This window comes from Danio rerio, chromosome 3, assembly GCF_052040795.2.
Source record: "Danio rerio strain M-AB ecotype USA chromosome 3, GRCz13ab, whole genome shotgun sequence".
Taxonomy (NCBI): Eukaryota; Metazoa; Chordata; class Actinopteri; order Cypriniformes; family Danionidae; genus Danio; species Danio rerio.
The window spans coordinates 31,314,148-31,332,093 of NC_141023.1; the positions used below are offsets into that span (position 1 = coordinate 31,314,148).

A 17,946-nucleotide genomic window follows, 5' to 3' on the forward strand; every position below is an offset into this window, starting at 1 on the left:
ACATCACACACATGCTCTTCAGCAGCACTGATTTATATCGGTTTAGCAGAAAAATCATAGGAATTGATTTGTTTACTTGAACTCATGCTGGTTAAATGTTAAAGGGGTTATTCATCCAATAAACATTTTGCTTGTGTGCTCCATATCTGAGCACATTTTTAACATGCAAAGAAACATAATTAAAGAAAACTTTCCTTATAAAGCTACTTTGAGATGTATTAATTAATTAATGGTGAAGAAGTGCAGCTTTTTTGCTAATTAATTTATAATTTACAGAAAAATAAACTTACAACAAATATATAAAGGGATAGTTCACCCAAAACTGAAAATTATGTTATCATTTACTGAACCTGAACTGTAAAAAAAAATAATAATAATTTACTCAACCTAAAATTGAAAGGCGACTTGCCGCAGTGCTTTTAGTGCTTTTAGTTTAGTCTAGTTAACTCAACTTAAATCAAGTCAAGTACTATACTTGAGTTGAAAGTTGAGTCAATTTAAACCAACTTTTTTTACAGTGTGTTTGACTATTTCTTCAGTTGAATACTAAACAATATATTGTGAAGAGTGTTGAAAAACTGTAACTACTCTATCATATTTGTTTTACCTTCTTCGGATGTCGAATGGTTACAGGTTTTTAGTTTCCTTCAAAATATCTTCTGACTATCCCTTTAAAAAATGCTTGTTAACCAGTAATGGGGTTATTAGTCCAATAAACATTTTATTTGTGTGCTCCATATCTGAGCACATTTTTGACATGCAAGTTTGTTCGAAGAAACTAATCTTAAAGAAAACTTTCCTCCTAAAGCTACCTTGAGATGTGGAAATCATTTTTATGGTAACACTTTATTTTGACGGTTCATTTGAGTATTAATATACAGTGTGCTTAATATCTGTTGATACTGCTACAAAACAGATATTTAACTGACTCTGAGAAACTTTCCAAGTACATGTCAACTTACACTAACCCTAACTCCAACCTAACAGTCTTCTTATAATATAATGAGAATTAGTTGGCATGTAGATGCAATGTAACTTAAATTCAAACAAACATACCATCAAAATAAAGTGTGACCCTTGATTGTGTACAAGTGTAGCTTAGAATTATTTTGCTAATATATTTATAATATAGTTAGTTAGTTCACCCAAAATAAAAGCTGAAAATTCTGTCATCATTTACTGAACCTTGAATGAACCGACAGAGAGAAAAAAAAAAGGTTGACTCGACCTAGAATAAGAGGCAACTTGCTGCAGAACTTTTTTGAGTCAAGTGCAGTACTTTGGTTGACAGTATAATTTTTGACTGTTTCTTTAGTGGAACACAAAATAATATATGTAGAATAGTGTTGGAAATCTGTAACCACTCAATCATATTATTTTTCTTTCTTTGGATGTCAAATGGTAACAGGTTTTTAGTTTCCCTTCAAAATATCTTCTAACTATCCCTTCAAGCTATTCTAACCAAACGCTCAGTCCAAAGAACAAAAGGCTCAATCTACTTGTTTTGCATTGTTGTGCATTACTGAGGTCTAGAAAAAAAAGAAAAGCACTAATGGTTTGGCCTCTGCACTCATCAGCAGTCTATGAAGTAGCAGAGGAGTGTATGAAGGCCAGAGAGACTCACGGACAGACACAAAACAACACGGCAGCCAGCCAGATTTACAGAGGATGAGCTCATCAGACTGCTGGACACAGATGGGCGACTGTCAAACCCAGCCAGAGAACTGGGCACAGCATTTGTGGTGGCCTAAATTCACAGAGAAGTGCTGTAAGATGGGTCAGTGAGTAAATCGTGAAAGCTCTTGTTTTACTTAGAGATGTCAGAGGAAGTATGCTAATATTGTACACCATGTTTAATTATTTTTTAAAGCAATGGGTTTATTTTAGGTGTAACAATACCTATATTTGATCTGAACACACAATTAATATTATTTTGTTTATACATTTAACCTAATGCTCGTAGATTATAAGGAACATTTTTCACTGCTTTGCTTCCTATATGCTTTATTTAAGACACTTCAGAGCACACCGGTTACAAATTGTTAAAAACAAATCTAGTTCTTTTAAAGGATGATCCTGACCACAAGCAGGTCTACGTTTAACTTGTAACCAAACCAGGCTTAATTGTGACTGACAACTGCAAGGTCAGAACTGACTCTCCTTCATCTGTCAGCTTTGGTCAACGGAATGCTGTTACTTCACTAAAACTACAGCTCTGCGCCTTTAACATAAGAAAACCATTGAACATTGAAGAATCTGACAGAAGTACAATAATTAAAAAAGAAAAAGGAAACTATTGTCTAGATATGTCATTTCTGAAGGTGAAACAATAACAATATATACACTCACCGGCCACTTTATTAGGTACACCTTGCTATTACCGGGTTAAACCGCATTTCGCCTTCAGAACTGCCTTAATCCTTCATGGCATAGATTCAATAAGGTCCTGGAAATATTCCTGAGATTTTGATCCATATTGACTTGATAGCATCACGCAGTTGATCTCCCGTTCCACTACATCCCAAAGGTGCTCTACTGGATTGGATTTGTTGACTGTGGAGGCCATTTGAGTACAGTGAACTCATTGTCATGTTCAAGAAACCAGTCTGAGATGATTTGTGCTTCATGACATGGCGCATTATCCTGCTGGAAGTAGCCATCAAAAGACAATTCTGACCCTACCATTCGAATGTCGCAGCAGAAATCAAGACTCATCAGATCAGGCAAAGTTTTTCCAAACTTTTATTGTTCCATTTTGATGAGCTTATGCAAATTATGCCTCAGTTTCCTGTTCTTAGCTGACAGAAGTGGCACCAGCTGTAGCCTTGTAGCCCATCCACCTCAAGGTTAGATGTGTTGTGCCTTCAGAGATGCTCTTCTGCACACCTCTGTTGTAACGAGGGTTATTTGAATTACCGTTGCCTTTCTATCAGCTAGAACCACTCTGGCCATTCTCCTCTGACCTCTGGCATCAACAAGGCATATACACTCACAGAACTGCCGCTCACTTGATATTTTCTCTTTTTCTGACCATTCTCTGTAAGCCCTAGAGATGGTTGTGTGTGAAAATCCCAGTAGATCAGCAGTTTCTGAAATACTCAAACCAGCCCCTCTGGCACCAACAACAATGCCACATTCAAAGTCACTTAAGTGAAGTTTTATAAACTAATTTCGAGAGGAGCACGTGATATGATTGTGCACCGCTGGCCATTCATCCGTAATCAGTAAAATCCAATCAGAATGATCCTAGATTAATATAAAGGGATCACTTTCTCCTTATTGCTCTATCTTCGTTTTGGAAGAATCCCCCCTTCCACCCCATCTCCTCCTTTTTTCTCCCCTTTTAAAGGGGGAGCGATCGAGACCTACCTGATCTCGGTTCTCCTGATATGCTTCTAGACCTTTCTTTTATCACTGTCAGGATGGTGGAATTGGCCAAAAAATAAAATCAATTTGGTAATCAAAAAAGAATTGAAGAATCTGTTTGGGTCTCTGTGTCTCGATTGTTATATTTCAAAAACTACATTCTGACTTTACCTGTATACTGTACTGTTCATACATATACTGTTTCACTACAGAATATTGATAAGGGTTAAAAAAAAGGCTGTACTTGCAGACAAAAACATCTTCAATATTTTAGTTCAAAGTATGAGCAAGTTTTTTCACTGCCCTATTCTCTAATATTTCCCAAAGGTGCCAATATTGGTGGAAAACACTGTAGGTGTCCAATTAAACATTTAACTTTAATTCCTACCTATCTGATCCTTAAAGTTGTGTTTGGATGATGACTAGACTACAAATGAGCCTTTTAATGGCACTGAAAGAGTGTTTCCACTGTAAGTCAGGCTAGCTGTAATTTACACTGTTTGCGGCGTTTAGTGTCAGGACTAACATGGAGGTGCCGTCATTACGATCTGCTAATAAATGTCTGCAGGGGTGACTGCGGTTGCCCCAGTGGCGGTAACTGGGGTAATGTCTGTCTGAGACGAAACATTCAACAAGGGTGAAAAGTTCAGAGAGGAAAAAACGGTTACTGTACGAAAAGCCTTTTCCGTAGAAATCCAATGTTTTCTCTCTTCAAATGGTTCTCATTTTTTGTTGGTCAGGGTCTATTGGTGCGTTTGGTTTCGCTCGCTGGGTTTTAGGGGGGCGTCAAACAGCTGATTCATGTCTCCAGTGTAATGAGGCAGGAGCGAACAGCAGAATCCTAATGCTGTTTCCACTGACAGATCATCTGCCAAGACAAAGCCACGGCCAGACTCGGAGACTGCACTGATCTGCCAAACTCTGCTTACGTTTGTTTATGAGTGTGTGCGTGCAAGTGTGTTGAAGAATCTGACGAAAACAAATTTAAATTACGTCGCAATCATGGTTCACTCGACAATTAGCACGTCTAGGATACTGTGCGAATTTTGCCAAAACATCCAAGCAGGTGCTTCGCTTAGAAGCAGACAAGAGACTTTTGTTGAGCTTCAAACAATGCCATTCAAATGTTTTACTTACACCAGTGGCCTTAATAAAAACATATTAAACTCTTTTTTCATTAAATCAGTGTTGTTTTAGTTTGATTTGATTACTATTGTGCTTTTATTAATAGTTTCTCTTAATTTTATCAGTGAGTTTTTTGTTTACAGAACTCTTTTTATTGTATGATTTGACTTTATGTGAGTTTTAAAAGTTATACTAGAAGAAAAGAAAAATGAAGAGTTCAGCTGCAAAAAACTCTAAATGCCATCTGATATTTTCTTATACAGTGAGCATTTTCTAAGCTTCTTATGTTTATGTTCAGTTCTTTAAAGTTAAAAAAGATCTAAATAACCTGTTTTTGCCAAAAAAAATGTGAAATGACTGAATCAAGACAGGAGCCTGAGAAAATGCTTACTTTAGAAGAAACTTTCAGATGGCACTCAGAGGCTTTTGCATCTGAACTCTTCAAATGAATTACTGTTCATATTTATTAAATATATTTATTTCATTTAAAGTGTAACAAACGCATTTTTAGTTTAGCAAGTTATTTTTGGTTAAATTAATATCCCTATGTTAAACTAAAAACTTCATTCAAATGAAATCATGCATTTACATTTTTTTAAAACTAAATACAGCAACAATTAAGATGTTAAATTAAGATGTTCATTTAATTCAGATACTTACAGCCTGCATGTATTACAGAAAAATGTCATTAGATATTGAATTTTTGGGAAAAACTCCTGTTAACCGCATGGTGTTCCCATATGGCAACATGATATTTATCTTAATTTCCCTGCCACTGTATCTTTAAGACCAACGTTCAAATTTTTTTGGTGGAAAGAGAAGACCTAAGTTTAGCCAATGATGTGCTTTGGTTAAGTCACATGATATGATGTGTTTTTCTGTGGCACGATTTCTGACAGACTGCCGTTTATTTTGAGTATTTGCTGAATGCAAATGTAGAATTAATTAAGTGGATCTAGATGAATTTGCATTGTAAGCATTAAATAAAAGTTCAAAATGTGTCATTTTTATTTTATGTATTAAGATTCAATATTTTTAAGTTTTTGTTTTAAGTTTTACCAAAATATTTCAGCATAAATCTGCAGATTTTTTATTTTATTTTTCTTTTTTTACAAAACTCTCTGCAGAAATAGCAAAAAAATGTCCACAGATTCTGTCTAGCCCTAGGTATAATATATAAACATTGTTAGCAAGTAGCTACATTATTCTGATGCATCTGGATATGTTAGACTAGTTATTTATTTGTTATAATATTTACTGGAGGAAATATGTATACCAACATTAAGTTTGCTTTTAATACTATTCAGCAAAAAAGAATGGAATGAATGAAAGCTGTGGGAATAGGAGTTGTTCGATCATTTGTAAGTTCTGTGTTAAAGGTTTTTATACTGCAACACCATATAAATCATTTCAATCAACAAAATTATTAATTGTAAGGAAAGTTTTAAAATGTCCAAGTTAGATCCACTATTGGACGTTGTTGCCAAATGGCAACATATCAAAACGTATACCTTAAATAAATAAACTACCCATTTTTACAGCACTAAGTTAAGCTATTCTAAGAAAAGAAAAAACAGTCAAATAGTTTTCGATATATAATAATGCATGCAGTAGAGGGTTAAACATTTAAATGTTAACAGTATTATTGTGCATTAAATGACTTTTAACTTTAAAACTCGCCTATTTAGTTAGTCAATCTATTAATACTAAACTATTAGACAAAAAAATTACAGAGATAATAACAGAAATCTTTAAGATGTTGTAAATATTATCTACCGTATGTATTATCCATTGTGTTTAACATGAAATTAAATACAACAAATGTATGACAAATAAATAGAATGGTGACAAATGTTAATTAACAAGTGTAAAAATATAAAGAAATACAAATTAACATTTAGAAACACTGCTTTCAGCAAACAAGCAATAAACAAAATACAAATTTGCCGATGAATTTGAAGAAACGCATTCGTTCTGTCACACTTTGTTCCGCTTTACTTTTCTGACAGCTGAAAAGCCCAAAGAAAATGGGGACTGACAAATGAACTCCTAAAAAAAGCGTAGGTAAAGCAGAAAATAAAATGCAGTGTGACAAAATAAGAACATCTGAGACTTCACATAAGTCACTTGTTTATGTGTGCCTCATTGCTGCCCGAACATAATGTTTCTCTTTGCACTATATTTCACTGCGCTGAGAGAAAAGGGGGAGGAAATGCTATAAATTCAATCACTTCTTTCCTTGATGCCACAATGGTGTGTATTCAGAGAGAAAAGCAGTTAGCGCTGCGACTGGCTTACACTGACTCCAAATAGACAAAGAGTGATGGTGGAAAACACACTGTTAGCAAGAGTCATGGGCAGACACGCTAAAATAGGTAGCAGGGAATGTTTACACGACAACGATGCGAATAAAAGCACATATCTTTAGCAGATCACAGTGTAAAAATGATTCTCATTTAATATAGATTCCATGAGTTAATAATTGGTTAATGTATTACTAACATGGACTAAGAATGAACAATACTTGTATGTATAGCATTTATTTATCATACCAGAAAAAAAAGTAAAATAACGGCCATTAAATGACAGGAATTTACCGTAAAATAGTGGACACTGAATGACAGAAATTCACTGAAAATTTAAAGTTAAGGAAATTTCTGTCATATAACATGTCATTTTACATTAAATTTTTAAGAGTTAAAAGGCGTTAGTTTACTTTATTTTTCCGGCACACCAGCTTTCAGAAAAAACCTGTAAAATAACAGATTTTTACAGTGTACACTACACTACACAAAAACATCCATAAATTAACAGTTTTCCATATTTTGATATTCTTTTTTTTCTTATTTATGCTTTTGGATCGCTTTATGAGACCTTAATCTTTCTGACAACTTTTAACCTTAAAGGTTGGGAAAAAAAAAAAAAAGTTTAAGTTTAAAGTGATATATTGTCTGGGTTGGTGTTGTATTTTACGATGCAAACCTTGTGATAAGCTGGCAGAACATTTTCTGTTTTTGTTCGCACCACATAAAGCTTAAAATCTCTAATTTTTAATGAACTACAGTAACTACACTTGAAAAGTTTTTTGGATTTGTTATCTGTATGAAACCAATGCAAGGTACAATTCATCTTGTCAAACGCACATCACATGACAACAGCAAGTCAGCAACTACTCAAACACCCCACAAACTTGTAAACAAAGTCACTTTCATTTCTGGAAGAGATTCACCATCAAGACCAAGTTGTGAATTACTTCAGAAGAGCAGCGCAACCAGACGATCCTTATTCAAAGGATGATAATGTGTAGAACGGCCATTAATGAGGTTAGCGTCGTAGTCTCGTTCCTTTCGAGTATACAGGTGCATTAGCTTGGGCAACCTGAACAAATGCCAGTTTTGTTAGATTTGAATGTTTAGAAATGAAACTTATAAGACGGTTGTTGCTTTATTTTATTGGTGATTCCTAATATGTCATGCAATCGTAAGCTTGGCAAACAGTTTTGGAGAATTTGGTATTTCCCCTTTCAGACAGAATGCCCGAGCATACGGTCTGAGAGGCATTTCAAAGAGGGCCGCCGAGTGAAATGACTTGCCTTAAAGGAATTTTGGTTCAGTCAACAAAAAGGCAACACTGAAAATCGCATTCAATGTGATCGGTCACTAAGCCAGCAATATAAATCCTACAATATATTTGAGATGAAAACACCACCACTTTAAATATTTTTGTGCATATTATTTTATTTGAAAATATTTGATACACTGGACTTTGCACTGCAAGTCTCATGTCAAGATAGATAACCATAATCATATACTGTGTATCTAACCTATTGGTTTGTATTCTTTTGCTTATCCCAGGGTTCTCGGTTAGACTCGACTGCGACATTTCTCTGAGACATTTCATCTTTGGTACAATACTGATTCTTAGCTGCCTGAACAAAAACTAGCAGCTATTTGAGCCATTCAACTCTTTTTTGAGGAGGCCAAAATACGTATAAAACATTATAAACGTAGGACTATTGGTCCTGCGGTCAGTGTTGCTGTGCCCGTATGATGGACACCTGTCACTCAAACCCTGAGCTAAACAAAGTCGTCAAGCTGAGTGGAAATTTGCCACTGGCATCAGCCTATCCTTTCACTCAAGCAACACATTTCCTAAAAAAAAACACACTTTTCTCAGCTCATCACAAACGTGCCAAGTCCCATGTGCATACTTTCTAAATATAATAACACTTACTGCTTTCCTAAAAATCCTGGAATACACAACTGTTCACAAGCCTGGGGTCAGTACAATTTTTAGATTATGAGAGCTTAATCAGCCAGCATTTATTTGCTCAAATAATTTGATAATATTGTGAAATATTACCATTTAAAACTGTTTAATATTTTAAAATGTTCCTGTATTTGCAGCATCATTATCCAGTCTTCAGGATCACATGATCCACAAACCATTCATTTTCTTTCAGCTTAGTCCTTTTATTTTTGAGGGGTTGCCACAGCAGAATGAACCGCCAACTTATCCAGCATATGTTTTACACAGCAGTACTGGGAAATGTCACAAACATTCCAAATTAAATATTAAGTAGCTGTTTTCATCCAAAGTTGTGAATTGAACTGGCTCAAAAATCATAATCACTGTAAAAAAAATCAATCCCATGAGCTCAACATAATAAAAGCATTAATATCTTGAAAACATGTGCAATGTATTAACAGTAAATATGAAAACACAGAAGCCTGTGCCTCTTATTTTTCTGAATAAAAACTGCTATGCGTGTCTTTAGGATGTAAAGGACATTCAAAAATCCAGCATTTATTTAAAACAGATCTGTTGTAGTTATAAATCTCTTTACAGTCCCTGTTGATCAGTCTGTTATCAGCTTTGACAATGTATATTGTAAAAGCGCTAAGTGAATAAAGATTAATTTAATTAATTAATTAAGCCTTTGCTGGTGTCACAGTGACGCAGTGGGTAGCACGATTACCTCACAGCAAGAAGGTTGCTGGTTTAAGCCTCAGTTGGCCTTTCTGTGTTGAGTTTGCATGTTCTCCCTGTGTTCGTGTGGGTTTGCTCCAGTTTCCCCCAAAGTCCAAACACATATGAATTGAATAAACTAAACTATCCATAGTGTATGTGTATGGGTTGCAGCTGGAAGGGTATCCGCTGCGTAAAAAATATGCTGGACAAGTTGGCAGTTCATTCCGCTGTGGCGACCCCAGATTGATAAAGGAACTAAGCTTAAAACGAAAATGAATGAATGATAATAATTCGCCTTAGCTTAATGATTAATGTCAATAAAATACTGACCTCACACTTTAAACAGTGGTGCAAATGTCGTTCTATTTTTCCATAACGTTTTCTTTCTTTTACACCTTTTCCTTTTCTTTCCAACATTGCAACTTTAAATACACAAAGGCATATATCTGTGCAAGCCCTTCCTAAATGGCAAATATGTGAAATCTGTGTGAACATGCATTTCTGAGAATAATTCAAGGCACTGGTCACTTGCAAAATGCTGCCTGCATGCAATTCTCCAAAATCCATGGGGAAAAGCAGACAAACCGAAACAGACACACATAATAAACACCTAAAAAAAACAACTTCTGACTTGCACAGATCGAAATCACCAGGGCTCAATTTCCAGCCAGAAATAAAAACATGAAAAATCATGTTGTAGTCTCTGCAAAACCAGCTGCTTGATTCTCGTTTCTCATTCCTAAAAGCTTAACTCGGTTCTGAGTCACTATATAAAAATAGATTTATACATATAGATATATATATATATGGATAATCGTATATAAAAACGGCTGAACATTGGGATATAAATAAAAGTGAAAAAGGCTTCACATTCTGTGTAACAAAACAAACTATTTGGCAAATTCAACATTCATTTACTAAAAGTGCATCATAAAAGTCATACGACGCTTAAGGCACAACACTTAATACGCTTTCTTTGGCTGGGCTGATGAGAAAACCACTATACGTCCTAATGTGCTTTCAATAACATCTCGACACACCCAAATTGACCCATACGAAATTCCCAATTTGACTGATGGCAATGAAAACACTATTAGTGGGATTAGCTGCATCTTAAGTAGTCCCGCTGCTCTCTGCAGGACACTAGAAGGCACTACTACGGTAAAACACTAAGTCCAACAACAAAACTCACCGCTATAACACTATAACCTCATGACCTGACCCTCGCCATCTGACATCAAGTACGAGAATAAGCTGCTTTCTGTAACAGATTGAAATGGTTGTTATGAACAACAAATCAAGGAAGTGCAATTCCACAAAGACTAATCAATACATAAGCTTAACCACGACGTGCATAAGACCCTCACTCTTCTGAGGCGGGAACCCATCAAGACTATTATTTATTACGTTTCCTTTAACACTAAGTGCCATAGACGATGGGCGAACATGGGGAGCCCATGTGGAAGGGGAAATGACACGTCAAACACTGACATTGTGGACATTCATTAATAGGAGACATTTCTTAAATATCTGAAAAACTCATCCAAGGGTCAGACAGATTGACCCGGTAGGCGTTAGAAGGCACATTTGGCAGTTGTTCTGTTGGAAGAAGCTCTAACAGCATCATGTTTGTTGCATCTGCTCATCCTGTAACACCATCGATCTGTTTCCTAGTTTAAAACATATATAAACAAGTCCTCTTGCGCCCCCTGCTGTCATAAACAACAAACCAGTTCTGTGACCTAATCCAGCAGACAGCTGATTGGGTGCTGGCAGGTCACATGCTCTGGAAAAGCAGACTGCCTCTGAAATGAAGCTACTCTTAAATGTTTTTTTTTGTTGTTGTTCTGCGAGGGGTTTGTAACCTGCAGCTTGATGAATAGTGGAACTCCTCAGCACAGGATTTGGGAGAAGGGATGTCTAAGCAGCTCCTCCGCGCTGGGTCGGTATTTGGCCTCCACGAAGATGCAGCGCAGGAAGTCTCTTGTGTGTTCTGAGATGTGTGAGGGCAGCTGGGGGTTTGTAGGCTGAGTGGCGATCTTAAATATGGCAGCCATGGCCTCGAATTCAGCCCAGGGGGGCTTTTCTGTCAACATCTCCACCACAGTGCAGCCCAGACTCCTGTTAACACAACATAAAGAGCATGAAAAATGAACTGTTAGGTCGCAGGATGTTGTTTATTTAACATTCAGCATTTTTCACATACTTATTCTTGTTTTTTTTCATTAACTTTACAGATTCCAGGTGTTTCAAAGTATGAGTCAAAGATAAAACTAACTAGTTCCAAAAAAAAAAGGTCATATCATATAGTAACTTTTATTTAATGCAAGTTAATATCGTTGACTATCTTTGTGGCATAGATCAATCTGAAAATAGTGGTACCTCGCTATAACCCGTTCACCTTTCACCGCCTTGCAGTTTTGCAAATTTCTTCATGCAATTTGACTTGCTTATTTTGTGTCACAACCCAGAATGCGTTTAGCTTTCCAAAAATTCAATAAATCTTCGATCGCTACCAGTGTGACTCTGACATGCTGTGCTGTATATTTGCAAGTTTTCTCCCCACAATGTCGACGAAATGTTCTGCACTGTCAAAGGCACCTGCGGTAGCTCCTAAAAGGCAGAGGAAGATGCTAACCATCGCACAAAACAGTTGGACTTCTGAACATGCTAAAGGAAGGCCAATGTTATGCAGCTGTAGGGCACCATTACGCAATAAACAAACGAAGATCAAATGGTTTTGATCTGTAGTTTCATTCTATAATACTGGATGTATTTTTCTACAAATGTTTGAACTTTGAGAGTTTTAAACAAGAGGAGAGTGTGAAAATGTTAATGCCTGTCTGTAAAAACTGTATAAAGTGTGTAGTGAGGGGTTTTACAGCCCTAAAACATATATAATCATTGTCAAAAATAAAGCTGACTACTTCGCAGATTTTCTATTGCCGGTAAAAAAAATTTTTTTGAGTATAACTCCCGCAAATAACAGGTGACCACTGTAATACAAATATAATAAATAAAAAATTCAAACCTTTCAAACAAACAAAGTTATTCACATCACACAGTATACTGTTTTTAGACCACTGCAGCCCAAAATAATAATCAATTGTAATTTTAAAATAAATGTTTTGAAAATCAACCTCTTGATGTTTGTTTTTTCTCATTTGTTAAATTAAAAAAAAAAAATCTATTTAAAAACTGTGATTCTTATTTATTTTTTTACATATTTGGATAAGGTACAGCTAAGAAAAAGGTAATAATAGTTGCTTAATTTGTACATAAATCTATTTGTTTTACTGAATACATATCTGGCATTAATATTTCAAATAACTTTCATGAAAATTAAAAGTATAAACCTGTAATTAATATGATTTCTGTTCATCAAAAAGTTGTAATTAAAAAGCCCCTTTTATGGGTTTCTGATAATGACCTTCCATGCAGTGTGTAACACAGCACTAAGTGAAGGGAAATATCCAGCTGAGATTTAAATTTGAAAGTGCACCATGTTTAAATCTATTGATTCTTTAACAAAACAGTCAACTCAGAGTTTAATAAATGAATTGTGTTGGGTTCAGATCTTTTGCCTGAACACATCGACAAAGTACATCACCAAATATGTAGAACTGGTTCCGGTAAAACATGAATGCGCCTTTCCATTCAGACTCTAGAGGAGTGCGGAAGATCATGGGATTGATCTTGACATGTAAATGATGATTACTGTCAGATGGAGATTCGGCTGTGGGGAATAAGAGGTTAAAGTTGATTTTCGCAACAACACCAAAAGCCAACTTGTCATTTTTTTTAGATTTTTGATACAATAACCTATGCTGCCACACGGCTTTTGCCGACCGTTTGCTATTAAAGGAGCAGCAGAGACTATTATATATGGGACTTTGTCAGACTTTGACAGGGACTTTGTCGGTAACTGTTGTAGTTCATATGGACCAGTTTCTTCTTCCTCCAGATTATTGCCTTATTTTGTGTAGTTTGCAATGTATGTGTTAAATAGTGTGTTGTAAGTTGTAATCGCTCCATGCGGCTTGTAATCATGTATCTTTTATAGATCAGTGCTTGTACTGCATCTCTCAGGTTAAATCTGTATGGGGCTATTTTCGGACCTTGCATGCATATCAGCCTGTTGTTGGAGCCCCCCAAAACCAAAATTTGACCTTCTATAATGCAAAATAGGGGCTCTTTAACACCATATTTTGAACTAATCTAAAAAAAAAATTTGACTGATTTTTGTTTCAACTAATATAAAAAATGTTGAAAATTGCTTTCTCTATTTTGACAAAAATAATTTAAGAAAATTATGTAAAATAAAATTATATATTTTTAATGAAGTAAAAATTAAGTATATTTATCTTGTTTTGTTGATGTTTATAGGCAACTTAATAGAAAAATAATATTTCAGAAATGATTAAGAAAGATTTTCGGCAGTGTTGTGTGCTGAAGTGCAATCAGGAGGCCCAGACAACCACAAACTTTCCAGCTCACTTTTAAAAATCTGACAAGCAGCCAATCATAACGCTCTCCTGACCTGCCGGGAGACTGTCCAATTGGTTTATGCTGGGAAATCCCTGAACAGCATCTAAACCCCTCTTCTGACTGAGAATCTGTGTTCTTCTTAAGAACATAAAAATAGCTAAATTCTTCTACTCCCATTTTAAATCATAGATAAAAATAGGTTCCTAATATTTAGAAGATGCTGCTTTTTTAAACTCTTTGCAACATACATCACCATACAAGTCTGCTTTATAAACAGTTTACAGTACAATGCAACTCTTAGACTGGAAGAGTTCATCTAAATGCAGCAAACCTGTTTCTGTTTATATTACGGCAAGCGTCAAACCATCTAACATTCACTTCCACAAATCCCAGCTGCTTTCCTCATCTAGTAACATAAGATTTTGAGTTGTTATGCTTCCAAGACTGAAATTGAAAAACAAATTTACAAAGCAAAAAGGTTCTACACTCAGCGTCTTGGCAAAGACAATAAAACATTTCTCCTTTATGAATTAGTTTTTTATAAACATCATAATTGTGCATAAAAAGCTGCTCTCACCAAACATCCGCCTTCCGGCCGTACCCCTCTCCACTAATGACCTCAGGGCTCATCCAATATGGCGTTCCGGTAACGGAACGAACCCCAGTGCTGGACATGCAGATGGTCTGAAGCCGCTTACTGGCACCAAAATCTCCCAGCTTCACATTGCCAGCTGAATCTCGCAGGATGTTGGCACCTGAACGGACCAAAGGAAGTGATCAATGGTGAAAAGTTTTTGATTCATACAAGCTTTGATACATTTCTCTTGCTCCTGCTCGAAGTCAACAAGAAGATATGCAAACTCAAAAATTCCTGAATACTAAAACATGATTTAAAAAAAAAAACACATCAAATACTTTTGCTAATTTTTGATGGTATAAATAAGCAAAGCAGCATTTTTTTGTTGTTGAATGATTTAAGAAATAAATAAGTTAAAAAAATAATAATAATGAAAAAATTATTATTATTATATGTATATGTACATATATATATATATATATATATATATATATATATATATATACACACACACACACACACACACACACACACAAAAATGAATGAACAAATATACACACTTGGGATGCTGCTATACTAATAATGAACCATTTGAAACGGATCAAAATGGTCATATGCCTCCACAGATCATATGCATATCGAAATTGTGCTTTTTTGGTTTTGCATTAAAATATCTGTTAAAATTTATTGCAAAATTAGCATTTTCCATCTTCCTTTAATTACTCTTCATGGTTTCCGCTAAATACGTTCTTCCATGGTGTGCGTGCATGATGCGTGAGGCAAGCAAACACGACGTAGCCTTCAGTTATGATAAGAACAGTTTCCATAATTATACTTCATTTAGAGATAAAAGTCTATGGTTCTGCATACAATGACTTTATCTTGCCGGAGTTTATTTCGGTTTCACTTTACTTCAGGAAGCATTAATGCCGCTCTGTGGGTCTATTGGAGAATCTCATAAATATCCCAAGCAAATCTTATAAATGTTGGAGACATAATTGTTACATAAGCGCACTAAATCGCACTTCAGAAGCGTTTATTTGAGAGTGCACAAGAAGATCTGAGCTTGAGCAGCGTATATTTGAGGCGGCGTGCAAGAAGTTTTGTGCATAAGGAGAGGAAATCGGTCCGCAAGCAAAGAGATTCGCATGCTCGTATTACTTAAATGCGCTCACAACATTTCTCCATTTGTCATTGAAATAACGCCATAGGTGGTTGATAAATTTGTGTAAAAGACCTGCCGCCACAGCTGGAAAAACACTGCTCTCTGAACTGGCTCTGTGCAAGTTAGAATTCATGTTCAGGCTCAACACAAGTAAATGTCCCATCAGTGAATATTATAGTGAGACATGCCGCATGTCAGCATGCGAGCACAGGTGGGTCCAGAACCAGAAATTGCCTGACATGCAGGAGATCTTAGAAGTACCTCATTAGTACAAGTGAATGAAATTTATGATGTGCAAATTAAGTCTTGCTTCACAATGGTAAAACTCAATTTCAACAATAATTATTTCCATCTGTCTGACTTGACGAGCATTCAATCAGTTATGTTTTGAAATGACTGTAACTTTCACATTGTGCTGTGTCGCATCTTAAAGTTAAAACATCTTATTCCTGTTATCAGTTTTTTATATATATTAATCAAACAACAAAAGATAATTTAAATGAATCAATCTGCTCTCGACTGAATAGCTGGATAGGCTACTCTAGATCCATAATGGTTAACCTTTATTTAATTTTTACACTGAAGATATAGTATGCAGTGTTATTTTTGATTAGATTTTTCTTAGAAATATAGATTTTTATTTAGCTTTTTCAAAACTTAACAATACAGAACATTGAAATTAAGCAACAAACAAACTAAAGTAAACCATACACACAGTACATAAAACAAATAAATAAATAAATAAACAAACGGAGGATATACAGTTTAAACCAATGGAGAAAACTATTTTGTCATATTAAATCATGTGGTACAGCTTTAATATAATTCAAAATGGATTCCAATTATTTTTTAATAATTCACCCTTTCCTCTCAAAGAATATGTGATCTTCATCAATGGTATACAGTTGAGTTGCACTTCTGAGATCCACAGTCCAATTAGTACATCAATGTCTGTTTTCTATTTTAAAGCAATACATTGTTGAGCTATTGTCAAAAACATTTCAGTAAGCTTAATAGCATGATTATGCTGGAGATTAGAATTTGTAAAATTGCCTGATAAACATATCTGGATCCAATGGAAAATCAATTTCATGAATCTGTGATATGCTAGATACATGAAAAGCCTGAAAGCATTGCTTATTTTAGTATTATCTTTGCTATATTGTTTTGTTTTGTCTTACTGGACATATAAACCGAAAATCGTGCCAAAATCGTGACCCAGAAACCATGAGAAGTCTGTATTGTTGTACTACTAAAACACTCACGCACACACACACACACAACACACAGACTACAAACCTTTGATGTCCCTGTGGACGATCATGTTGCTGTGCAGGTAGGACATGCCTTCCAGAATCTGTCTGGTATATTTGCGTGTCACATTCTCCGTCAAAGCCCCATAAGCCTTCAGCTGGTCTTTGACTGAACCCTGAGGGGTGGAAAGATCACACTGAACTCTATATCACAACAGCCGTATTGTTATTAAACAGGTGTGCCGTGACACATTTCAACCCATACAATAAAGAGATCTGGCATTACAGCTACAGTGCACCAAAAAAGGAAACTATGTCATTGCATACTCACCCACATTCAAAGATGTATATGGTTAATTTTTCCTCAGGAACACTATAGTAGTAGTTTCCATAGATTTTTTTTTTCCAACAACGACTCGTCCTAATTGATTTCCAAACGCTTAATAAATGTGGTTCTTTTATCAAACTCACCCCGGGCATATACTCCATGAAAATGGTAAGCGTCTTCTCATTGTGGTCTCTAAGGCAGCCGTAGTACTGGACGATTCGTTCATGATGCAGGTTTTTCAACAGCTGTATCTCACACTCTAAAGCACTCACCTCCTGCAGAAAGAGGGGCAAGAGTCATGACACGACCACTGCTGAGCAGAGCAGTTATGACCAGAGGGGGCTATGAGGGAGATGACTGTGCATGAAGGTGGAAGATCAACTAAAAACACACAAACCACAACACACTAATGCCAAACTGTTAACATGTAGATAAGAGAGATTGAACATCCAGGAGGTGCTTTTTGCTTTTGTGCATGTCTGTGTGTGTGTTTGTGTGTCAATTGGGGGCATGATCAATGAGAAATGCTTTGTTAGACTACCCCGCTTCCCCTCGCCTCAAACCCCCTCTGAACCAAATACACAATCACACACAGATACAGGAAGCGAGAGTGCATGTTTTTGCAATGGCAGACAGGAAAGGATTTGAAGAGAGGGGGAGAAGTTCAAGAAAG

General features: G+C 35.8%; 1 protein-coding gene across 2 annotated transcripts in view; it reads right to left on the reverse strand.

Moving 5' to 3' along the window:
* Positions 1 to 8,210: 8,210 nt before the first annotated feature.
* The window catches only part of map3k3 (mitogen-activated protein kinase kinase kinase 3), a 32,025-nt gene continuing 22,289 nt past the window's right edge, over positions 8,211 to 17,946 (reverse strand). Inside the window, exons 14-18 of one of the 2 annotated variants that reach the window (XR_015480894.1) lie at positions 17,417 to 17,548; positions 16,992 to 17,121; positions 14,528 to 14,705; positions 10,464 to 11,583; positions 8,211 to 9,002 (exon numbers count right to left, since the gene is read on the reverse strand). Coding sequence is in view for 1 of the 2 variants with exons in the window: in XM_087244621.1 (XP_087100747.1) it covers positions 11,355 to 11,583; positions 14,528 to 14,705; positions 16,992 to 17,121; positions 17,417 to 17,548 (669 nt within the window). In the remaining variant the exon portion in view is untranslated. Of the gene's footprint in view, positions 11,584 to 14,527; positions 14,706 to 16,991; positions 17,122 to 17,416; positions 17,549 to 17,946 lie in introns of both variants that reach the window. The other variant, XM_087244621.1, reaches the window with a different exon arrangement.